The sequence below is a fragment of the Hyperolius riggenbachi genome, chromosome 12 (assembly GCF_040937935.1).
Source record: "Hyperolius riggenbachi isolate aHypRig1 chromosome 12, aHypRig1.pri, whole genome shotgun sequence".
In the NCBI taxonomy this organism is placed as follows: domain Eukaryota; kingdom Metazoa; phylum Chordata; class Amphibia; order Anura; family Hyperoliidae; genus Hyperolius; species Hyperolius riggenbachi.
Genome location: NC_090657.1, coordinates 16026416 through 16045098, shown reverse-complemented (window position 1 = coordinate 16045098; position 18683 = coordinate 16026416). Strand labels below are relative to the sequence as shown.

General features: G+C 47.2%; 1 protein-coding gene across 4 annotated transcripts in view; it reads right to left on the bottom strand.

The window, feature by feature from the left end:
- The window catches only part of LOC137542408 (ABC-type organic anion transporter ABCA8-like), a 219540-nt gene that overhangs the window by 70467 nt on the left and 130390 nt on the right, over window positions 1-18683 (bottom strand). For all 4 annotated transcript variants that reach the window (XM_068264299.1, XM_068264298.1, XM_068264300.1 and 1 more), the window contains 7 exons: window positions 17874-18049; window positions 17327-17446; window positions 15658-15796; window positions 4182-4272; window positions 2811-2950; window positions 1785-1904; window positions 1484-1685 (listed from right to left, as the gene is read on the bottom strand). In XM_068264299.1, coding sequence (XP_068120400.1) covers window positions 1484-1685; window positions 1785-1904; window positions 2811-2950; window positions 4182-4272; window positions 15658-15796; window positions 17327-17446; window positions 17874-18049 — 988 coding nt within the window. The remainder of the gene's footprint in view (window positions 1-1483; window positions 1686-1784; window positions 1905-2810; window positions 2951-4181; window positions 4273-15657; window positions 15797-17326; window positions 17447-17873; window positions 18050-18683) is intronic.

The window sequence follows — 18683 nt, the reverse complement described above, 5'->3', positions numbered from 1 at the left end:
CACCTATATGCTCATCTGTATACCTTAAATGGAAACGTCGCACAGTGAAAGAAAGCATTCCCCAAAGCATTCCCAGAAGATAAGTGCAGCTGTTTAGAGGGAGTGCAGGATGATCATATTGCACAGCAATCACAGTGCCTGCAAAGTTACTGAGCTGTGCTGAGCCAAAAGTTTCCAATGTGTTCACTGTGCACAACTACGTAACAGACAGCCTATAATGAGCAGCACATTACAGCCAGTATGTGTGCTCTACACATATCTGGCAGTGGCACCCATGTCCCCTCTCCCTGTCCCTGCAAGGGTGGCTCCCCTGAGTCCCCTCCAACAGAGCGATCTATCTCTGCTCTGCTTCCAGGACCCCGCTGCCCACTGAGAGGGGGCGTGTCGCTCCTGGCCCCGCCCCTTTTGCGATCCGAATCACTCATTTTGATGATTTGGATGATTCGACTCACAATATAGATTCGAATCGTTCATGATCCGGACAACACTATTCAGAAGTGGGTTGGACCCGCGAGATGCATTAAAGAGGAACTCCAGTGAAAATAATGTAATAAAAAAAGTGCTTCATTTTTACAATAATTATGTATACATGATTTAGTCAGTGTTTGCTCATTGTAAAATCTTTCCTCTCCCAGATTCACATTCTGACATGTTTTACATGGAGACATTGTTACTGTGGGCAAATTATGTAGCTGGTCTGGCTTTAACAGACAGCTGTAAGCAGCTATTTCCTGTCTGAACATTGTTACATTGTGGCAGTTTGCCCAGAGTACCGTACGGTACCAGAGCCTCTTGTGGGAGGGGTTTCAGCACAAAATCAGTCATACAGCGCCCCCTGATGGTCTGTTTGTGAAAATCATTATTTTTCTCATGTAAAAGTGGGTATCAGCTACTGATTGGGATAAAGTTCAATTCTTGGTCGGAGTTTCTCTTTAAGGCAGTCAGCAGTGGCGTCCTTTGTCCTCATCCTTCATATGCAAGTCTTTTCCTATTCACTACTGCACTTTATCTTCTGCTGCACGGGGTCTTTCTCTCTATAACCTCATGTTATGTAGATTACCAATTCCTTAATAATACCCTGATTTAGGTGGAATACTTTTTACTCATTCATTTATGATTATTTATTGGATCACTGTGCAATATATATTTTTGTATCCCTGGCTTGCACAATTATTATTTTTTGGTTGTGACCTATGTATTTATATTGTACGACTAAGGTTTTGAGGACCTATTTACCTCATTTATTAATTCTTTGATATAATAGTATCTACATGCCCCGCTGTTTCACCGTTGGTGATTTTAATTGTTTTTATGTGAAAATTGTCCCCAATAAAGATTGTTATACTTTATTCTGATTGGTCTGGTGCTGCATTTTGGGCGCTCTTTTCTTTTTCTTATGTGGATTGCAAAGAGAAGGAAATCAAGATGGTGATTTTTTTTGTGAGGGTTTCGGCTGAGATTCAACATCAGGATTTGTACTTACATAGCACGAAAGCTTTTCATATTGTGCTTTAACTTCAGAAAGCGCATTCTGGCCATAGCCAACACCTGCTGCTTCCACAGTTGCATACCACGTAAGGTGGCACTCCCGGAGTCCGCCATCAGCTGTATAGATTCCTCTATTTCTGCATTTACAAGCTCTCTGTCTTCTTCTGTGGTCATCTCCTGGCCAAAAACACCATAATCTGTGGTACAAATACCAGAGTCAGACATACAATTGTTCATATGTAACAACAGAATTGTACAGTGCAAATGGCTAACAATGAACAGGATGGATACTCTACCTCCTCTCTCGATCTCTGCCTCACCCTCCAGCTTCAAAAAGACATCATCCAGGGTAGTCATAGAAACACCATATCCAACAATATCCTGCCCCACACGTGAATCCAGATGAGAAAATAGATCTGCACAGTTATAGAGGACACAGTCATCACATACTTGGTAGGTATAGCTTGAGCGTTATGGCGATTAGGAGGGTATGACTGCCCCCTATATTTCCACAGAAGGGCAGTGGTAGTCTGGTTCTCAGAAAAGTGGCCATGTTATCAATAAGCAATGGAGCTGAGAATTATTGAGATGTCCATGTTGTGTAAGGCTGTTGGAGTTTTGTTTAAGAAAGGTGTTCATGTGGCTAAAGGTAATGGAGTCTGGTTTAATAAAGGTGTCCATGTTGGGTAGGGCAATGGAGTCTAGTATTAGGAAGGTGTTCATGTTGTGGAATGGCAGTGGGGTCTGGAATCAGGAAGGTGTCCATGTTATGGACAAGCCGAAGGGTTTAGTATTAGTAAAGTGACAATGTTGTGGCACGTTAGTAAAGTCTGTTATTAGAAAGGTGCACACGTTGTAAAAGGTCAGTGGGGGTCTGGCATTAGGAAGGTATCCAAGTTGTTGAAGGGCTGCAGAATCTGGAATTAGGAAGGGGTCCATGTTGTTGAAGGGCAGTGTAGTACGGTATTAGTGAGGAGCCCATTATGGAAGGGCAGTGGAGTATAGTACCAGGGAGGGGTCCATGTTGTGGAAGGGTGGTAGAGTATGGTATTGGGGGGGGGGGGTGTTTCCTGCTGTGGAAAGGCAGTTGGTTCAAGTATTAATACGGCATTCAGGTTCAGCACAGAGGCCTGCAGCACACCATTTAGCAAAATCTAGGAACTTCATTTAGCAAATCTAAAAGACAGAAAGGTAACTGACGCATTTCAGACACAAAGGTTTTAGGAGAGTAATCACAAATGTAAAAAGGCAGAGAAGTTCAGCATTTAAGAAGCAAAACACATAAGACATTCACATTGTGGAGAAACAGGGTGATCCAATACCTGGGAAGCTGTCCATGGTGTTGAAAGGCAGGGTGAAGGTCAGCTCCTGGTCACTCTTGGAGGACAGTTTAGCGCTTGTGATGTGCTGTAGTATCAGGGAGGTCATCATTTCAGCATCACAAGATGATGTCACTCTCATCCTTGAGACAAAGAGTTCAAAAAGATGGAGAACTACACATCTGCACCTAAAAAAATTAGTTCTCTATGTATCATAACTGAACCCCAGGAAAAACCACACTGCGTACACTATGGTGTGTTATAAACATCACTGTACAGTAAAGATTTGGTGTGCTGTGTAGCTACCACATATATTTGGTCATTACTGTATAAGGGCAGAGTTGGTACTCCACTATGGCTGTGGAGTCGGTACAAAAATCATTCAACTCAGACTCCTTAGTTTATGAAACCACAATCTCCGACTCCGGGTACCTAAAAATTGCTCCGACTCACTCCACAGCCTTGTACTCCACATAGATTACAGAGTAGAAGTTGAGTGCACAGAGGAGGAAGCTAGCTGTGGTATGAAGCCTCCTCTCCTTGTTGGTACTCCTATAGATTAGTGTAGGAGCACACTGTAGCATGTATGGTTGGGTGTGTGATCTCCACATACATGTGGTCATTGTATATATCTAGCCTGTGTAAAAAGAGCAAGGCCTGAGGCCCGCAGACAGCAGAGTTCCCTTTTGAGCTACATGAAACTAGAAGGCAGAGTTCCTCCTTCACAACATAACATCTTTTTAGCATTCCCGTCTAACCAAAAACCATAGCACCAGAGGGATGTTACCTTGTTCAACTTTTTTTGTGAAGCAGGTAATTTGGGCATGGTGGTGCTTGTCGCAACTCCGTACCTCCATATGCCACACTGCAAATGTGTGGCTATGGGGTACCAGGGGCTTATTTTGGGCACATGTGCTCAGCTAACATATATTGGAGTAGATTTTCGGCATGTGCTCTTGTGTGCTCAACATCATATAGTGGTAGGGATGGCACATGGATCGGATAGGAGTTCAGCTACTCAGAACTCCGATAATGAGAGGCCAGTAGATAAGTGCAAGGAGATAGGAACAGAGTTTGGCTATACTAGAGTCAAGCCCCAAGGAGGTTAGTACAAGGTGTGGCCCCTTATGAAACACATAGGAGCTTGATTTTAGAACCACATGAGTGCCCTCAGCTGAGCCATGAGAGGTGTCTGGGCACCTCTCTAACTAGGTATAATATGACAGAGAAGTAAAATTAGCTGTGACTCATCCTGGTGAAAAAGTGAGACTGGAAGAAGGGAATTAGATGATGTAAGTGGGAGTTGGGTGAGATTTTGTGAGCGGACAATGTTCGAGGCGGTGTGACTAAAAGTTGCCCAGACCTGTGACTTACCTCAGGTGATATCCAATACCCCATTTTCGCTTTAGGAACAAAGAGGACCCAACACACTTCAGCCTCCCAGCAGAGATCACAGCCTTACGATCTACATGTGTGAAAAAGGATGGCGTTACTACATCTGTCCAGAGAGGATCCTTGGTGAAGAAAAGTGAAAGTACAAGACCTGACATAAGAGCAGCCATTCTAGGAGACATACATACCTAGCTGCAGTTACTGTGAGGAGACATACATACCCAACTGAGGTCACTCTGTAGAGACATATATACCCACCTACAATGGCTATGAGGAGCTGTATATATCCAATACCAGTCACTGTGATCGCCAATATATACTCAACAGCAGCCATTGTGAGAAATAATCTAGGTCTATCTACAGTCATTGTGATCACCCATATAAGCCCCCATAGAAATTACCCCTTTAGATGATATGCAGTGCACTATACCACCTCTGTAACCAAAATGTGGAGCAATATATACCTCCTGCAGTCAATGTGGACCCAAATATTCTCCTGGACGTCATTGTGAGGAACCACACACACCTACTGCAGTCACTAAGAGACATCATGCATATCCCTTACCAATACACTGTTCAGAGCCAATCAAAACCTCTGTAATCACTGTGAGGAGCCATATACTGTATGCTCTAATATTATCTTGTCGGGACTATTGTATCATACTACTTTGTGGATTACCAAGTAACAGACCACTCTAATCTGTACTGAACTTGGCTGCTTGTCTCATTCATCTTTCTTCTCGCTCCTCCTCTGCTGCCCCTCTCTGTCAAGCTCTTCACTGGCTACCAATTAAACAGAGGATCCAGTTCAAACTCTTAACCTACAAGGCTCTCCACAATCTCTCTTCCCTGTACATCTCCTCACTAGTTTCCAGATACCAACCTTCTATTGTTCTCCTCTAGAATCAACTCCTCACATTCACGTATACAAGATTTTGCATGTGCATCACCCCTCCTCTGGAATTCCATTCCGCAACACATCCGTCACTCTACAACCTTTGATGTCTTTAAACACTCCCTCAAAACTCACTTTTTCCAACAAGCATACACTTAGGCCATTTCCCCTTTGACCTAAGACCAAGTTGCACTCCTACTATATAACGTAAAAACACACTGCTTCTGGGTATGTTTATCGTATACTATCCCACCTCTTGTTTCCACCTATTCCTTTAGATTGTAAGCTCGCAAGGGCAGGGCTCTCTCACCCATTTGTGTCTTGAAATTTGTTATACATTTTATTCATCATGTTACTTTTATCACTGTATTTACAAATTTCTGTATTTTGTACCATTTCTGTATTTTGTACCATTTCTGTATTTTGTATATTGCTGTATACTGTTATCTGTATTATTATGTACCCCATGTTTGTTTCTTACTTTGTACAGCGCCACGGAATATGTTGGCGTTTTATAAATCAATAATAATAGTTAATATAGACCTTTTTGAAGTCATTATGGAGCCAAATACCATGTTTCCCCACGAATGTAAGACCTCCCCTGAAAATAATCCCTAGTATATATTTCGAGTATGCGCAAAATATACTGTAAGCCCTCCCCTAAAATAAAACCTAGTGGCTGTCAGACGGCATACCACTAAAAGAAGCCCTAAGCAGCAGACCTGTCCTGCTCCCGCTTACCCCTCCTGAAGAAAGTCCAGACTCCCCTAAAGAAGCCTTAAACTGCAGACCTGCTCCCGCCCACCCGCTTGCTTTACCTCCCCGCTCCTCCAGCTCCTGGCCCCCATCCTGCAGAAAGTCTGGATCCCCTTGCTTATTCGTGGCATAATTCACACTGCAGATTAGTGGTGACGTGTGGTTAAGGCAGCTAATGTGTCCAGTAAGAGCACTGCCCTATACAGGAAGTAAACATAGATCACTTCCTGTATAGGGCAGCGCTGTAACCGGACACATTAGCTGCCTTTACCACACGTCACCACTAATCTGCAGTGTGAATTATGCCACGAATAAACAGGGGAATCCTGACTTTCAGCAGTAGGGGGCCAGGAGCAGGAGCAGTGGGGAGGTAAAGCTGGTGGTGGGGCCAGGAGCAGGTTTGCTGCTCTGGGCTATTTTTATAGGGAGCCGCAGGTCTGACTGCCACTAGGGCTTATTTTGCAGGGAGCAGGGCTTCTTTTAGGGGATCTGGACTTTCTTTAGGAGGGGGCCAGGAGCGGGAGCAGCAGAGGTAAAATGCGTAGGGGTGCTGGCAGCAGGTCTGTCGCTTAGGGCTACTTTTATGGGGAGCCGCAGGTCTGGTCTGACTGCCGCTAGGGCTTATTTTGCAGGGAGCAGAGGGGGAATCTGGCTATATTATTTATTAGGGGAGAACATACAAACTCCGTGCAGATGTTGACCTGGCTGGGATTCGAACCGGGGACCCAGCGCTGCATGACGAGAGCGCTAACCACTACGCCACCGTGCTGCTATATACACTGAAGATGATGGCTACCCCCATAGAATATAAGATCTCCCCGAAAATAAGCCCTAGCACATTTTTTGAAGGGACAATTAATATAAGACAGCGTCTTATTTTTGGGAAAACACAATATTCTCCCTGCAATCATGGTGAGGAGCCATATAACACACTGCAGACAATGTGAGGAGAGATCTACAGCCCCTGCAGTCACTGTGCAGTGCCATGTGCAACCTCTGTAATCACTGTGCAAAGCCATATACAGCACCTGTAATGACTGTAAGAAACTATATAACCCCCAGCAGTCATTGAATAGCCGTAAACTCACTGTGCAGATACTGTGAGGAGCCGTGTACACCCCCTGCACAATCACTGTGAGAAGCCACATACAGGGGTATAGGAACAAAGGGTGGGTAGAGGGTCGGGGGGAGGTGGGACACGTGGTCTTTAATTCATTCTACTAAAAAGCACAAATTTTGCATTATAGTAATTTTGCGTCATTATTCGCAATTACGATGGGAAAATGTAATGCAAACTTTTGGGTAAAATTTTAATCTATTTAATTTGTAAATGTAATCGGGAACCGTAATTTTGCAGTTACGCATTATTTTCCCCCCATGCATGCGATCATTACCAAAATTGCTTTGTATGCTAAGGGGAATAGTGGAAAAAAAATAATTTTCCATAAAGATCTTGTAGTTTTTGAGAAAATGCAACGGAAAAATGGTTTCTAAACTGTAATTTTTTCTGAGTTTAAAAACCATTTCTCCTTTGCATTTTTAAAATCGATTTTCCTTAAAGTAAATCTGTAATGAAATAAAACTCCCCTGGGGGGTACTCTCCTCGGGTGGGGGAAGCCTCCGGATCCTATTGAGGCTTCCCCCGTCCTCCTCGGTCCCACGGCAGCGGAGAAAATCCTCCCGGAGTGGCGGCGATTTAAATATTTATCTTTTGGCTCCAGCGCAGGCGCAGTATCCGCTCTTTCCACGGAGATAGGCGAAGATAGCCGATCTCCGTCGGACGGCTCTACTGCGCAGGTGCAAGTCGCATGAGCAGTAGAGCGGACCCGACGGAGATCGGCTATTTTCGTGTATCTCCGTCAGAAGAGCCGCAACAGCGCCCCCGCTGGAGCCCGAAAAGGTAAATATTGCACAGGCTGTCTGTTTTGTTGCTGTGCGCTCCGGGGCTGCAGTGAAACCGCCGTGGGACACAGGAGGACAGGGGAAGCCTCGATAGGGTCCATAGGCTTCCCGCTACTGAGGTGAGTACCCCCCAGGGGAACTTTTTTCAATACAGGTTTTCTTTAACCATTTCTGGACCGAGCTAGTTGAGATCTACGTCCTGTTTGTGGACGCTTATTTTTGACAGGATGTAGCTTTCAACATCGCTGCCGCGCAGTCCCGACCAATCTGTCCTCGCCGCAGCTTACTTGCCCAGAGAGCGAGTGAGCTCAGTATGACAGCAGAGCTGTGTGAGCCAGTCAGGAGCCGATTTCATTGGCTCCTGACCCTGTGATCACCGTGAGCTAATCCCATTGTCTTCCATTGACGACAGGGTCAGGAGCCAATTAAATCAGCCCCTGAATGGCTCACGGAGCTCTGCTGTCATTGCCTGTGGCAATAGGAGGGCGGCGTGACCAGGAAGAGTGGCGGGTCTGTGCGGTGATTTGTTGGTAAGCCCCGGTTTGCGGTTCCAGCAGTCTTTACTCCTTAAAGAGGAACTCCAGCCTAAACAAACATACTGTCATTAAGTTACATTAGTTATGTTAATTAAAATAGATAGGTAATATAATCTCTTAGCCACACTGTTTTAAAAGAACAGGCAAATGTTTGTGATTTCATGAGGGCAGCCATCTTTTTGGTTGAAAGAAGGTGACAGGGAGTATGATACACAGTTCCAACTGTCCTGTGTGCTGATCACCCCTCCCAGTTGCTAGGCAACGTGAACAACAGCATAGGAAATCCCATCATGCTTTGCACAGCATCAGGGAAAAACTGCCCGGGCAGGTCTCTTTGATGGGTGGAGCTTAGCTAAAAATGCAGCTAAAAATGATGCTTTGGTAAGAAAAACAAAGTTCTGATGCTGTGAAACTGTAACATCAAGCCTTTTCAGTTCTGCTAAGTTGATTTTTAGTCCGGAGGTTCACTTTAAGGGACCAGAGACTGCTGGTACAGAAGTGTATGGGGGCTTTCCTATTAATACTAAAGTTGGCACGGAATTATATGAAAATAACACAAAATTATAAATGGATTACACAAAATCAGTTGAATGTCCAAATGGTAATCACTAGTGTTGGGCGAACACCTGGATATTCGGGTTCGGGCAGCGGGCGGTTCAGCGGTAGTACCGTTGTGGTACTTCCGCCTAGTGTTGGGCGAACACCTAGATGTTCGGGTTCGCGAACGTTCGCCGAACATCGCCGCGATGTTCGGGTGTTCGCGCCGAACTCCGAACATAATGGAAGTCAATGGGGACCCGAACTTTCGTACTTTGTAAAGCTTCCTTACATGCTACATACCCCAAATTTGCAGGGTATGTGCACCTTGGGAGTGGGTACAAGAGGAAAAAAAAATATTTGAAAAAGAGCTTATAGTTTTTGAGAAAATTGATTGTAAAGTTTCAAAGGAAAAACTGTCTTTTAAATGTGGAAAATGTCAGGTTTCTTTGCACAGGTAACATGCTTTTTGTCGCCATGCAGTCATAAATGTAATACAGATGAGAGGTTCAATAAACAGGGATTGGAAACGCTAACCCAGCAGCAGCACACATTGATGGAACTAGAGAAGGCGCAGGAGGAGAAGGCCACGCTTTTTGAGACACAACATCCCAGGCCTTGCATGAGGACAAATAGCGTGCGGATATAGCAATGCTTTTTGCCGCCATGCAGTCATAAATGTAATACAGATGAGAGGTTCAATAAACAGGGACTGGAAACGCTAACCCAGCAGCAGCACACATAATGGAACAGGAGGAGGCGCAGGAGGAGAAGGCCACGCTTTGAGACACAACAACCCAGGCCTTGCATGAGGACAAGAAGCGTGCGGATAGCTTGCTTTGTACCGCCATGCCGTCATAAATGTAATAAAGATAAGTGGTTCAATAAACAGGGACCACGCGGCAACGCTAACCCAGCAGCAGCAGACGTGATGGAACAGGAGGAGGCACAGGAGGAGGCACAGGAGGAGAAGGCCACGCTTTGTGAGACACAACAACCCAGGCCTTGCATGAGGACAAGAAGCGTGCGGATAGCTTGCTTTGTACCGCCATGCAGTCATAAATGTAATAAAGATAAGTGGTTCAATAAACAGGGACCACGCGGCAACGCTAACCCAGCAGCAGCAGACGTGATGGAACAGGAGCAGGCGCAGGAGGAGAAGGCCATGCTTTTTGAGACACAACAACCCAGGCCTTGCATGAGGACAAAAAGCGTGCGGATAGCATGCTTTGTACCGCCATGCAGTCATAAATGTAATAAAGATAAGTGGTTCAATAAACAGGGACCACGCGGCAACGCTAACCCAGCAGCAGCAGACGTGATGGAACAGGAGGAGGCGCAGGAGGAGAAGGCCACGCTTTGTGAGACACAACAACCCAGGCCTTGCATGAGGACCAAAAGCGTGTGGATAGCATGCTTTGTACCGCCATGCAGTCATAAATGTAATAAAGATAAGTGGTTCAATAAACAGGGACCACGCGGCAACGCTAACCCAGCAGCAGCAGACGTGATGGAACAGGAGGAGGCGCAGGAGGAGAAGGCCACGCTTTGTGAGACACAACAACCCAGGCCTTGCATGAGGACAAGAAGCGTGCGGATAGCTTGCTTTGTACCGCCATGCAGTCATAAATGTAATAAAGATAAGTGGTTCAATAAACAGGGACCACGCGGCAACGCTAACCCAGCAGCAGCAGACGTGATGGAACAGGAGCAGGCGCAGGAGGAGAAGGCCATGCTTTTTGAGACACAACAACCCAGGCCTTGCATGAGGACAAAAAGCGTGCGGATAGCATGCTTTGTACCGCCATGCAGTCATAAATGTAATAAAGATAAGTGGTTCAATAAACAGGGACCACGCGGCAACGCTAACCCAGCAGCAGCAGACGTGATGGAACAGGAGTAGGCGCAGGAGGAGAAGGCCACGCTTTGTGAGACACAACAACCCAGGCCTTGCATGAGGACAAAAAGCGTGCGGATATAGCAGCAATGCTTTTTGCCGCCATGCAGTCATAAATGTAATACAGATGAGAGGTTCAATAAACAGGGACCGGAAACGCTAAACCATCCCAGATGTTCATTGGTCATGTTACTTGGTTGGGGTCCTGGAGTGTTGCGTAGTCGTTTCCAATCCAGGATTGATTCATTTTAATTTGAGTCAGACGGTCTGCATTTTCTGTGGAGAGGTGGATACGCCGATCTGTGACGATGCCTCCGGCAGCACTGAAACAGCGTTCCGACATAACGCTGGCTGCCGGGCAAGCCAGCACCTCTATTGCGTACATTGCCAGTTCGTGCCAGGTGTCTAGCTTCATGTCCGGTTTCAGGTCCAGCGGTGCCAGCCACAAATCCGTCTGTTCCTTTATTCCCCTCCAAATTTCCTCCCCTGTGTGCTGCTTATCCCCAAGGCAGATCAGCTTCAGCAACGCTTGCTGACGCATGCCAACAGCTGTGCTGCACTGCTTCCACGATCCTACTGCTGCTGGTGCTGGGTTAGCGTTTCCGGATGAGGTACAGCTTTGAGATGCGTTGGAGGAGAAGGAGTCAGAGAGGTAGGTGCTGCTGTTGTTATCCAGTGGGAGGGACGGCGGTGCAGCTGTTTGCGGCGTGGGCAACACCCGCGCCGTAGCAGGTGAGGAATCGCTGCCAGGCTCCACAAGGTTCACCCAGTGCGCGGTAAGGGAGATGTATCGACCCTGGCCGAACGCACTCGTCCAGGTGTCAGTGGTGAGGTGAACCTTGCAGGCAACGGCATTCTTCAAGCTTCGGGTTATTTTGCTGACCACGTGCTCATGCAACTCAGGCACTGCAGAGCGCGCAAAGTGGTAGCGGCTGGGAACCACGTAACGTGGGATGGCCACTGACATCATGCCCTTGAAGCTGTTTGTCTCCACCACTCGATATGGCAGCATTTCGCAGGCCAGAAGCTTGGCTATGCTGGCTGTTACTGCCACGGCCCGGGGGTCATTTGCTGGCAATTTCCTCTTGCGCTCAAACATCTCCGAGACAGACAACTGAACCGTAGGGCTGCACACCGAAGGGCTGTTGGTTGTTGTGTTTGATGAAGACTGGGAGACCTCAAGAGCACTACTCCGGAAAGTGACAGTGTCAGCGTCGTCTGATGTTTGTGAATGTTGTGAACCACGCAATGGCTGGGCTACTGCTGCTGCTGAGGCGGGTCTGGTGGTGAGTCTGGTGAACCCAAGGGAGGCAGTGTTGCTGGTGGTACCCTGTCCTGCCGCGTTTGCCCACAGAGTGGGATGTTTGGATATCATGTGGCGGCTCATGCTGGTGGTGGAGAGGTTGTTAATACTTTTCCCCCTGCTCAGGCCGGTCTTGCACACCTTGCAAATCGCCATGGTAACATCCTCAGTGCAGTCTTCAAAGAAAGCCCAGACTTTGGAGCACCTGCCTTGCTGGCGATTTCTGTTTGCGCCTCTTTTGCCTCTCACTTCCACGCTTGTGGTGCCTGAAATTGCACGCCGCCTACCTTGTGGCACAAGGCGAACTCATGCAGCAGTGGGTTCTTCAACAGACTCATCTGTGCTGCTGCTACGACGGCGATATTCTCGTTCACAAACAAAATCTGGGTCTATGTCCACATTGTCCATACCCTCCTCTTCCATCTCCTCAAACTCGTCATATGTCATTGTGGGGGGCCGCCGCCGTGGAGTAGAGCTCCCCAGAACAACCTCTGCGCAGCTCACTTCAACGTCGTCTGGTTATCTGGCAGTTGTGTGCGTGGTGTCGCTGCCGGTTGTGTCAGCTTTGTGCCCACTGGCTCCTTGTAACTGGCTGAGGACTCGGACCTCGTGCGTGATGTGCTGGTGCTGCTTAACCCACTGCTGGACGCTTGAGAGGTCATCCAAGTAGTAATTCTCTGGTCCTGTTGTTTTGGATCTGTGAGGGTGGTTGTCCTGGACAACATGGGCGGTATTGAGTGGGTTTTCTTGGGTGCTCCCCTGTGGCCTGTACGTGAACAGTCAGGGGAAACACCTCTTCCCTTGCCCCTCCCTCTTTCACCGGATTTCTTCCTCATTTCACTTATCCTTAAAGTACACGCTGACTGGCAGCAGTACAGTGGCAGTACAGAAATGCTATACAGTGGTGGGTGAGCGGTGTACCACTATTGCCAGCAGCGACACAGAGCACAATGCTATACAGTGGCGGGTGAGCGGTGTACTACTGTTCCCAGCAGACACAGAGTGGCAGTAAACACAATGCTATATAGTGTGGCTGAGCCGTGTACACACAGTGGCAGTAAACACAATGCTATATAGTCTGCTATATAGTCACCCCGAACGGGGTGATGTTCTGCAGAACCCGAACAGTGGCGAACACTGTTCACCCAACACTACTGGGAACGCAGATTTTAGTACCTAAACACACGATACAATATGTTTTCCGGGGTCGGACTCTGAGGCACATACAGATGGTCCCGATCATCATCCTCATCATACAACTCTTCTCCTGAGTCTGACCCACCCACCACCTCTGCCACCCCAACATCCCCAGACACAGACCCCTCATCGTCCTCAACATTAACTTGGGATGCTGGCCTGAGCCAGACCTCCTCCTCCACATCAGGCCCCATCATCTCCTCAATGGCAGCCCTCATTAATCGCTCTGGCGACGGACCGATGGACACAACGTTCTCCTCCGGGGAGGGCTGCTGCTGACCACTGGCTGCTGGGGTGGATGTTATAGCTTGCGTGGGGCGTTGGCTGTTGCTGTTGTTGGGAGTGCTGCTCACAGCGGAGGTCTCTGAGGAACTCATGGTGAGCTCATATAGTGGTTGGCGGTGAGTGGAGTATTACTGATCCCAGCACTATACACACTGACTGGCAGAGTACGCAATGCTATATAGTGTGGCTGAGCGGTGTACACAGAGTGGCAGTAAACACAATGCTATATAGTCTGGCTGAGCGGTGTACACAGAGTGGCAGTACACACAATGCTATATAGTCTGGCTGAGCGGTGTACACAGAGTGGCAGTACACACAATGCTATATAGTCTGGCTGAGCGGTGTACACAGAGTGGCAGTAAACAATGCTATATAGTGTGGCTGAGCCGTGTACACAACACAGAGTGGCAGTAAACAATGCTATATAGTCTGGCTGAGCTGTGTACACAGAGTGGCAGTAAACAATGCTATATAGTCTGGCTGAGCGGTGTACACAGAGTGGCAATAAACAATGCTATATAGTGTGGCTGAGCGGTGTACACAGAGTGGCAGTACACACAATGCTATATAGTCTGGCTGAGCGGTGTACACAGAGTGGCAGTACACACAATGCTATATAGTCTGGCTGAGCGGTGTACACAGAGTGGCAGTACACACAATGCTATATAGTCTGGCTGAGCGGTGTATACAGAATGGCAGTAAACAATGCTATATAGTCTGGCTGAGCCGTGTACACAGAGTGGCAGTAAACAATGCTATATAGTCTGGCTGAGCGGTGTACACAGAGTGGCAGTACACACAATGCTATATAGTCTGGCTGAGCGGTGTACACAGAGTGGCAGTAACACAATGCTATATATAGCGTGGCTGAGCAAGGTACACAGTGGCAGTACACACAATGCTATATAGTCTGGCTGAGCGGTGTACACAGAGTGGCAGTAAACAATGCTATATATAGTGTGGCTGAGCGAAATACACAGTGGCAGTAAACAATGCTATATATAGTGTGGCTGAGCGAGCGGTGTACTACTGTTCCCAGCAGCGACACACAATGACTGGGGGGGACCCTGGCTAGCGTGGCTGGAGAGCGAACTACCCTGCCTGCCTACCCAAAGCTAAACCCACAGAGAAATGGCGGAGATATGACGTGGTTCGGGTATTTATTTACCCGAGCCACGTGACCGTTCGGCCAATCAGAGCGTGTTCGGGTCCGAACCACGTGACCCGTTCGGCCAATCACAGCGCTAGCCAAACGTTCGGGGAACGTTCGGCCATGCGCTCTTAGTTCGGCCATGAGGCCGAACGGTTTGGCCGAGCACCATCAGGTGTTCGGCCGAACTCGAACATCACCCGAACAGGGTGATGTTCTGCAGAACCCGAACAGTGGCGAACACTGTTCGCCCAACACTACTTCCGCCCTTTCTCTGACCGCCCTTTCTCTGACCTGACGTGAGGTCAGAGAAAGGGCGGAAGTACCACAAGGGTACTACCGCTGAACCGCCCGCTGCCCGGCCTCAACGCGTCCTACTCGGACTCCTCCTCCTCACTCACACCACTGCCAGCCAGCCACTGCAGCAGCCACCACCGGTACTATTTAACTTTACGCAAACTTTTTTATGGGGAAGCGGGCAGAGGGGGGAGCGCTAGCGGAGGGGGTGGGGGGAATTTCCGCCCCCCCCCCCCCCCGCGATCGGGGCATCCTCCCCCCTTATGCTTGCGACCCCATAGGGGGGCCGTATTCGGCCGAACAGGGCCCTGTTCGGCCGGGCATTGAGCAGTTCGGGCGAACCCGAACTAAAAGGCCGAACACCATCAGGTGTTCGGCCAAACTCGAACATCACCCGAACAGGGTGATGTTCTGCAGAACCCGATTACCCGAACAGTGGCGAACACTGTTCGCCCAACACTAGTAATCACGTATGATCATAATTGCGAAAATGTATGCACAAATTTAGTAATCGGAATCAGCAGATTATGATCATCACTAATTCATTCCATGGCTATGCACCTTTGAGAGATACCTGTGCACACTTTAGATTTCTGGTGGAAATGAGGAGGTACAATCATTTCAGCCAAGGAAAATCTACAATAAGGATGAGTATGCAGCATGAATGGTAAACAGGCTCCGGAACATTACCAGGGGATCTTACCTGCTAGAATATCGGCCTCATCCATAAACTGAGTGCTGAGCAGCGTCACCCGGTCTGCCTTCCTCTCCTTCAGAATAGCCCACACCTGGTGGCGGGAACATGGGTCCAACCCAGCTGTGGGCTCATCCAGCAGCAGAACCTGGAAGACAACAGCAGAGGTATATACAGTATATGCATGGGTAAGAGCTAAAGAGCTAGGCGTGGACCATGTCACGGCATACAAATAAATATGCTGTGATGTGTTTCTTCTTTCTCTGCCTGAAAGAGTAAAAACAAAATTTAGACTTACCTGGGTCTTGGAAACAACAAAAGCCTACTGAGGCCAACTACATCTGTTCTCACTAAACAGAGGTATGGTAAGAGAGGGAGAAAGGAAAGGTCTGCCCCTCTTTCCCACTTTATTGCAGATTATGGCAAGGAAGGAAAGTACATTAGACATTCTGTGCAACATACTTACCTTCATTTCATTTTATACAGTGCTTTAAGCTAACATACTGCTACTGCAGTCCACGTAATGTAACCCCTTTCTATACTTCACTGTACAGCTGACAGCAGGGCTGTTTTTAAGCAAAAGCATTCCAGGCCACTGTCTGGAGTGCCATTGATCCTGGTGGGCTCCATGCCCCTGATTTAGCCCCAGCTCTTAACTTAGCCATGCCCCGAATGAAAACATGCCTCTGAATTAAGCCACGCCCCCACGGGTGTTTGTGCCTCCTTCTGTGCCCTTTAGTGCCTCCTTCAGTCCCCTGTGCCACCTTTGGCCCCCTGCATCTCCCTCTGTCCATCCTTCTGTCTCCTTGTGCCACCTCTGCCCCCTGTGCCTCCTCCTGTCCTCCTCTGTCCCCTTGCGCGTCCCTCTGTCCCCCTGTGCCTCTTTCTGGCCCCCTTTGTGACTGACTCCTCCTGACCCCTGTGCCTCCTTCTGTCCCCATTTGTGCCTCCTTCTGTCCCCCATTGTGCCTCCATCTGTCCACCTTGTGCTGCCTCCATCTGTCCACCTTGTGCTGCCCCCCCCCCCCCGTATATTCCTCTTGTTCCCCTTTGTGCCTCCTTCTGTCCTCTTTGTGCCCATTTGCAGCTATTGAAAAATATATTCCAGGTTATCATGTTTGATTTGCTGAGTCTGGAAGTAAAAGTATATTTGACACTCTGTCCATTTGTCCAATATACATTTAACATGATCTGCAGAAGGGCTCTAGAGGTCTCTGTTACAACACTACAGGCAACAGGCCAGACTCCTACATCAAGGAGGTTTTGTAGCTCTCTAGGTATTTCACTGGTGAAATAAAACAGTGGCTATAATGTGGTATGCCTATAGAGATACACCCCAAGAGACTTACAGCTGTAACTACAGCAAATGGCATCTCTGCAAATCATTTGGTTTGAATAACTATACACACACATATTATTTTTTGTGGTTGTCTAAGTTATTGCTTGTATCCCAACAGAAAAAATATTGTATTTCCAAAGTGGCAGGTACTGAATTAATTAATGCTAGAGTGTAATGTAATAAAAGACAATAATGGAGATGAATACTTTCACAACGCACGGATCGTATTGGTTTAAATAGGCCCAACAGCGGGTTGGTGGCCTAGCTGTCGTATAACATTGGCCAGCAGAGGTCTCCTCCATATTTCCCTCATTTGATCACACACTGAACATAGTTCACCTGCGGGTTCCCCAGAATGCTGATCCCCAGAGTCAGCTTCCTCTTCTGTCCTCCACTGAGGGTACCAGCCTCCTGATCCTGCACTTCTGCCAGCTGTAGATCAGAAATCACCTTCTGGACCTGAGCATACATAGAAAGAGGAGGTTCAAGGGGAAATCTGCCATGTGTCCCTATGCTAAATAGATTATTAGAGTATTGTCTCCTAAAAACAGAAGGGACTCACATACAATCACCAATACTGGTCTGAAATGCAACATCCATAGTAATTCATTTCATGATAGTGGGTGGAGCCATGTACATCAGTATTGTGTGACTTTATAAGGCAGGCATCCATCCAGGGTCACAGAGCAGAGAACACAACTATTGCCCTTATTAGACAGGATCATTCACTCAGCTAAATATATACCATATAAACCAACACCTCAGCTTGCATTCTTGGTTCACAGAGGCATAAAAGAATGTAAAGGGATAGGTGATAGGAAACATCACAATCTGCAGCATTCATGGCAGGAATTAGCATCTGTGCCTGGACTGCTGAACAGTTCACCTCTTGCTCTACACGATTGCATGGGATCCCTTTGATTGCAGCAAAAATCTTCAGATTTTCCTTCACAGTAAGTGGATCAAACTTCACATCAAACTGTGGACAGAAGGAGGCTCTGTGGAGGATTTCCTGCAGCTGATCCATGTCTGACAGGTCATAGCCATAGACTGAGGCAGAGCCTATGGCAGAACAGCAGAATATTCCCATTTACTGATCAGTTGTAGAGCATCAACCTACCAATCCTAATGCTGAGCACTAGCACCTCCTCCTTGTCACCCTCATTTCACACACACTACATCATGCCCAGTGTATTTATGTATGGCTGGATTTAAGGCAAGGCCACAAAGGCCATGGCCTATGGCACCAGGAAGCAAGAGGAGGGCAACGGACTGGCACAATAAGTCAGATAAACTGCCAAACATGTAAACCCAAAAAGTCACAAACCCAGTGTCAGAATTCTAGCAGTTTTATTTATGCAGGAAAAGTTGTCATATGTATAGGTTTTAAGTTTTAATGTTCTATGCAAATTTCATTGTAAACTGTAAAGTTTGAGTACTTTATATTGCTCTGTGACATTTCAGCATATTCCAGGCTGTAAAGCTTATAAGATTATTTTAACTTGCAAGCTGGAAGATTGTTGACGTACTGGTTACAAGTAGCCAAAACATTCTTTGTTTATGTCAAGGCTAGACTGTGCAGTATGTGCAAGACAGAATGCTAGTTTAAAAGTCACATTACTGCAGATATATATATATATATATATATATATATATATATATATATATATATATATATATATATATATATGTATAT